This window comes from Sinocyclocheilus grahami, unplaced genomic scaffold, assembly GCF_001515645.1.
Source record: "Sinocyclocheilus grahami isolate Dianchi unplaced genomic scaffold, SAMN03320097.WGS_v1.1 scaffold153.1, whole genome shotgun sequence".
Classification (NCBI taxonomy): domain Eukaryota; kingdom Metazoa; phylum Chordata; class Actinopteri; order Cypriniformes; family Cyprinidae; genus Sinocyclocheilus; species Sinocyclocheilus grahami.
Window position 1 is genome coordinate 2,668,456 of NW_015505332.1, and position 7,372 is coordinate 2,675,827.

Genomic DNA, 7,372 nt, shown 5'->3' on the forward strand with positions numbered 1-7,372 from the left:
TAAAGTATAATAGGGTAAATCCTGTATAGTGATTTATCCTATATAGTGCTTGCATAAAGCAAGTAGTGTATACACTTGTAGCTGTTATGTATCTTTGTAAGTAATTGCACGCGCAAGTGTACGAACACCCATCCCCCCCCCGTTATAAAAAAAAAGAAAGAAAAAAGTCCCCCAAAGTCCACGGTATAGTTCGAACACTGTACGTACGTACGTACACACACACACACACACACACACACACACACACACAGCTACTTTTAAAAGTAATGCTTTACAATATTGCGTTACTCCATGAAACAAAGTTACTGTTAATAGAATGTCTAAAGTGGACCATCGAAATAAAGTGTTACCCTATTAACTATGACTTTGCCTCAATAAACTCCAAATTTGCTGCTTATTATTAGTTTGTAGAGTAGTTGTTAAGCAGTGTTGGAAAAGTTACTTTTAAAAGTAATGCTTTACAATATTGCGTTACTCCATAAAAAAAAGTAACCGATTTCCTTTGTTACATTTCATGGAACGTAATGGACACTGGACAGCAGTGAACACTGGATAACTTTCTTTAGGTAAATGACATATTGTTCATAATCTGTTTTATTTGACGCCTTTCAGTTGAAATGCTGATTGAGCGATTACATAAAACATGATACATTTCAGTAATTTGTACTGTATCTGCCAACATGCCTTCTGATATTAATTGATATTTTGTGCTATAACTTGTATTAAAGTGAAAGAGAATGCATTGTTTTGAAGTGGCTACGGTGATCTGTCACGCCACATTTAAGAGCATCAAAATGGCATTCAGTGTTTGAATTTTGCAATAAAATTGACAATACTTGAGAGCTGAGACTTTGTTTCCTATCAGAAGTAACAAAGCACAAAGCTCTTTGTGATTATTGGACAGGAGGTGAGTTACAAATAATGTTATGTGAAGGAGAACCGTGGACCTGGCGACCCTGAACTATGGTGATTTATAGGGTTAAATAGAACCTACATTAAAGGTTTAAAAAAACAAGATTGTGTTAATGCATTATCATCACGTTAACTTTGACAGCCCTTTTACACTCCCTTTTATATGACATTATACAATGCGTGTGTGTAAATATCCATCAGGAATAGTAACGCACGTTTGACATTCATAGTACTATTTCATTTGACTCTACAATTTGGAATGCATTTGTTTTATACTATATGAAATGGGACAGTGCATTTTCATTTTAACAGCATATGCATCTATTTAATATGCATCATAATATCGGGATGTATATTTATGTGACAGCTCTCTGTTCTCATTCGCAATATCAAGATCTCCCTGCTTCGTGTAAAAATGCTGTAAGCGAAAAGTTTTTGCATCAGTATGCATAAAATGTCCCTATCACCTGACAGATAGCACTGAAATAGGTGTCTGGAGAAATCACACCCGTCTCTCCGTGACAGACCCAGACTCTGTAAACAGCTAAAAAATGGTCAAGAGAGTGACTCATGCTTTTTAAGCAGTCAAAACACCAGCCAATTAGAATCGCTCTCAGCACATTCTGGTTTGCTGACATCAGGTTGGCTAAAATGACTTTGGAGGACAGAGATTTGGAAAGAGGGAGTATGACTCAAGTGAACAAAACTGCTCAAATCACAGATAACACCTTTGAATGAATATAAGACTAAATTGAAAACCAAGCATTTTTATTTTTATTCTGTGTGTTATACCAACTCACAGGACAATTGAGAATTTAAGTGTGAAACTAGTTTTGAAATATAGTATTCAAACTAATTTTGAACATCTAGAGTTTTTACTTTGGTTCTATAAGGAAAGAACTATTAAAAAGCACCATAACAGTAGTTCAGATCTTCTGAAGTCATACAATAGCTTGACATATATCTTGTATTATTAGCAGAAACTGATTCAAATACAGAATAACCACAAGCTTCTCTGTTAATATATTGCACTATAGTGTGTTAAAATTCAAAGTTTACCATGCATGATCTTGGAAATAAGCTTCATGTTTTTGCATGCATTTTATCTCCTGATTGAACAACATCTATTTCAAACTCTTCAAATTCTATTTTACTTGAATTACACTTTTCATAGGAGTTAAGTGTTATATGTATATGCTGTTGAATTAATGATTAATTTAACTAATTTAACTAACGTTTAACTGCTTCAACATGCATACTGTTAATGAAATCACTGTTAAACACTTATAAGCACGAATAGAAACTATTATTATATATATAAATATTAGGTAACACTTTATTTTAAGGTGTCCTTGTTACATGTACTTACTATTATAACAACAAGAAATTATGCACAATTACATGCAGGTAACCATAAGCCAAACCCTAATCCTAACCATAAACTGTAGTAAGTACATGTAATTAATTACCATTACTCAGTACTTAAATGTATAATTATACATTGTAACAAGGACCCCTTAAAATAAAGTGCAACCAAACAGTGAATAACTGTATAAGGCAAATTAATTAGCACACATTACAAAGCATAACTCTTTATTCAGATTTCAGAATGAGCACTTTGTCACATATATTGAGGATCTCGTGCACCTACTGATTTGATTTGAATATGAACGCACCATTTTAATAAACAGAGGAAATGCACGAATTGAAAAAAAATGACCATTTACATGCTTAAGATGTAAGAATGCACAAGGAGGCTTCATATGACTCGTTAGGTAATGTTTTCTTATTAAAATCAAATGATACTTATAGTAATATAGTGATGCAGTGGCTTTGCTTTTTCTGATGTCATAAGCAATCCAGTTCTCTATTATAGATCTGTGGTTTAGATGCATTTTGACAGGTTTGATATCATTGGCGCCAAACACTATTGATCGCAATGATCACGCTAGGCAACAAATGAGACTTGAGCGATATGGCAGAGAGGAAGATCATCAGTAAAAAAAAAAGGCTTACATTTCAGTCTCTTCCTCACATAAACTGTATATGACTTCAGAAGACTTTAAATTAAATGTCCAAGTTGTATGGCCCACTTCAACTGTGCTTTTAGTGTTTTTTTTTTTTTTGTTCTCTTTGATGCCTAAAAGAATAAATCAAAAACCTTTCACTTTCACTGCATGGACAAGAGCAGCTTGGACAAGAGAAAGAAAGGTTCAGAATAGGTTTAGAACATCACTCACGCAGGCACAGAGGAACCTCTCCGCTCCAGGAGCCGTTGCCGACACACGTGAGGACGGCAGGGAAGGACAGTTCGTATCCCATCAGGCAGCGGTAGCTCACGCTGGTGCCCCACTCGAACACAGAGCCCTCCACCTCACCGTTAGACACGCCGGGCGGAGGAGCGCAGGTCACCGCTGAAGAGACAAACACATGGAGAGAGATCCGAGTTCATTAGAATGCATGAAAGCCTGGCGACGGTGTCATTTATTTACACATGCTGCCGGTGTTGTTTCACAGGTCGATTCAATAAAGGAGTTATGCAAATTAGGTAATGCCACAAATGAGGTTGTTTGGTCAGTCTGGTCTAGATTTTAGACTTTTTTTTTTTTTAAGATGTCTGTTATGCTCAGCAAGTCTGCATTTATTTGATCAAAGAGGCGATAAAAACAGTAATACTGAAAAATATTATTACAATTTTAAATAACTGTTTTCTATGTGAATATATTTTTAAAATGTAATTTATTCCAGTGATCAAAGCTGAATTTTCAGCATCATTACTCCAGTCTTCAGTGTCACATGATACTTCAGAATCATTCTAAAGTGCTGTGTTGAATAGAGTTGTGTGGCCCCATGAAATCAAAATTAAAGTTTTTTGGGTGTTAGTATCAATATGTTAGTCTTAAGGTTATCTGTAAGGCAGTGTGCTCCAAAACAGTGACAAAATTCGCATTTAGAAGATATAAGCATTCAAAGCTTGCAGTTCGTCACTTCCGCCAAAACAGCTCAATGATTTTTTTGACGTCACTTCGTACTTCAGCTTCTCATCAAACTTTCTGTCCAATCAAATGCTCTCTAGAATCCGAAGCGCCTGCCCCCTACACTATAAAATAGACGCTGAAGCCGCGGCTGAAATTGGTCACTTGTCCACAGAATTAGTATTTTCTGTACAGTGAACTGCACTATATAAGGGACAGGGAACGATTCAAACAGTGTAAATATGCTTTCCATTGACATTGACATTTCCATTCCATTGGCGCTGTGTCACGCTAACCACCGCACCGCACACACACTCTGCTCCAGTCCAGAGACACAATAGCACGGAGCGGACATGCGCGAGTCGGCGCGGACAACAAAATGTATCTGAGCTATTTGAATTCTACACAGAATGCTATATTTTATAGCAATATGGATGAAATTGTGGCTGGCATACCCTGTCAAATGCGGCTTTACTGTGCTCAACGGCTCTAGCCCAAGCTGTGATATAAACAAACGCTATTGGCTATTTTAAAAAGGGGCGGGGCTGCTTGATATGTCCCACCCTGTCTTCCTGTTTCAGTTAAAATGACGTCAACACAGAGTAACACTGCGTGTTTCTAAATATTTCAGGGAACCTTTAATATTTTTGTGGAGACCAAAACAGAAACAATGTAAACATAAACATACAAATGTTTCAAACGTAACCTTTCAGTTTAAATCTACCTTTATTCTATAGTTAACTCTTGTCTGAATAAGTGCTAGTGTGGTTTCATTTGTTGTGTACTTGTTTATCCAACAGATATTACAAAGAATACAGGCAATGATATTCACAAACATGCCCTCATTTAAGACGGTTTCCCTAGGCGTTTCTAACCAAAATATACAACCAACACACATCTCCACTGAGCACAAGAGAGTAATAAATGAACTTAATCTAATAAATACTGGACAAAAACAACATCATATTTCATATGCAGGTCACTCAAGCACACATTCATCATGGCGTCTACATTTAGACTTCATTTGTTCACACTGAGCAGGATTTTGATTCATTCATATTCACTTCATTAAACCGGCAACTTTAATACCCTCATGTAATAAATTAACATGATGTTTGGATTTTAAAACATTTGAAAATCTGTCAAACACTTGAGAGTTCAAATGAATGTTCATTTGGAATTGTCCCACAGTGTTAATATTTCGTTGCTAGCTGACCCATATCACACACACACACACACACACACACACACACACATGATCTGACTACAATTAATTGCTGCTGTCAGGATCACTAGAAAACAAAGACTTTAATTACCACCTGTTTCCTAACAATGCCAACCAAATAGTGATAAATATGGCAAACTAAATTAAATTCACCATTCACGTTTCACATCGATCACAGAAAGAAAAAGCCAACCAAACTTCCTCATGGAGTGTCAGTGTAGCCGACACTGAAGTCCTGATCTGTATTTTGAGGCTGTACTGCCCTCTGGCCAAGCTTTAATATTTTGTAGACTTGTCTTGAAAGTGTCTCGCTGAAGAAAGGAAGGGGTTTTTTTCTGTCGTTTTTCTACCGTGAAGGACTATATTCCACTTCGACATCATATAATAAAGCACAAACACTGTATTCAATACGTCACTGATGATCACTCCAGCAGCTTCAAGTGTTATTTATGAACGGTGACCAAAACACAGGGTTTTTACAGCACGTTCGAATGTTTTCAAGGTGTTAAGAGGTGTGGAAGAGGCTGGTTAAACACAACATTAGCTGGAAATCACCTCAGAGTCATCTTTTGCAACCTGCTTTCACCTCAGCAACTGTTGCATCATCTCTATTTGAACTTTCAGGGGAGACTTTGGTGTCGTTTTGTGTATGGATCGAGTGTTAAATCCAAGCGAATGTTTATTTACGAATAACATGCTAGGACTTCCAGCATTGGCAAAATCATCAGAAGTCGGCAAACGTCTGCAGGGCCAATCAAAAGATGTTTTAAATTGCAAATCTCGAATTTAAAAAAAGGACGTGGGGGGAGCAGATGGAAACTCGTGAGCTGATATTCTGACAGTGCTGGAGAGCAGTCGGTGGGGAGCAGCTGGGGTCTGGACGGCGTATGAATAAATGATGAGCTGTTTTGGGAAGCAAGTGCCCCAATAAAACCTCTAAAAAAAGATGTGTGGAGTCGCAGCGCTGCTCTGTAAAGATCTTATTGTTCATGTGTAAATCTACCCAGGCAAAACTAATAAATTAGACTTAAAGGTCAATTGCGTGTCTATTAGTTCATCACATTGAATAGCCATCAGCTTTCGTTAAAGGGACGGTTGAAACCAAAACGACAAATTTACTTAACCTCATGTCATTATAAACCCTTTCTTACATGGAACACAAAATAACATTTAAAAAAGGTCCACAAAAGAAATGTTTTGTAGGTTTAGGAAGATGTGTTATTACTCATGTCATTCCAAACAAATTGCTACTTTCCTCTCTTTTCTATTAGCTTCCTAATTGTACAAGATATGCAAGCAAATTGATTGTATCAAAAAGTAGTAGCACACCAAAAGTGTTTGAAAAGTTCCTTCAATCATGAGTGACAGATCAGAGGTCATGTGAAGCGCTATATATATATATACACGTATCAGTGGTTCTCGTGAGCGTTTGTGACATGACACAGTGGAATATTTAAAACTAAAAGAATGGACGATTATCAGTAACTCATGAAAGAGTTGAATTTCAGTCAGTTTTAGACCTGGAATATAGTGTTTAAGTAGTATAGACAATTTTTTGTAGCACTGACGATGTTGAACAACACCGCAAACCTCTCATTTTCACCAAAGTAAATAAATAAAAAAAACACACGTGACCCTGGACCACAAAACCAGTCTTATGTGTTAATTTTTCGAAATCAAGAAGTAGTCAAGAATAAATAAGCTTTCCATTGATGTATGGTTTGTTAGGATAGGACAATATTTGGCCGATATACAACTATTTGAAAATATGGAATCTGAGGGTGCAAAAAAAAATCTAAATATTGAGAAAATCACATTTAAAGTTGTCCAAATTAAGTTCTTAGAAATGCATATTACTAATCAAAAATTAAGTTTTGATATATTTACGGTAGGAAATTTGCAAAATATCTTCATGGAACATGATCTTTACTTAATATCCTAAAGATTTTTGGCATAAAAGAAAAATCGATAATTTTGACCCATACAATGTATTTTTGGCTATTGCTACAAATATACCCCAGAAACATAAGACTGGTTTTGTGGTCCAGGGTCACATATGTGTGTGCGTGTATATATATATATAGCGCTTCACATGACCTCTGATCTGTCACTCATGATTGAAGGAACTTTTCAAACACTTTTGGTGTGCTACTACTTTTTGATACAATCAATTTGCTTGCATATCTTGTACAATTAGGAAGCTAATAGAAAAGAGAGGAAAGTAGCAATTTGTTTGGAATGACATGAGTAATAACACATC

At 36.2% G+C, this 7,372-nt stretch overlaps 1 protein-coding gene across 1 annotated transcript in view; it reads right to left on the bottom strand.

Annotated features, from left to right (window-relative positions):
* The window catches only part of LOC107592529 (CUB and sushi domain-containing protein 3-like), a 309,662-nt gene that overhangs the window by 20,631 nt on the left and 281,659 nt on the right, over positions 1 to 7,372 (bottom strand). The window contains exon 57 of the mRNA XM_016282061.1: positions 3,153 to 3,326. Coding sequence (XP_016137547.1) covers positions 3,153 to 3,326 — 174 coding nt within the window. The remainder of the gene's footprint in view (positions 1 to 3,152; positions 3,327 to 7,372) is intronic.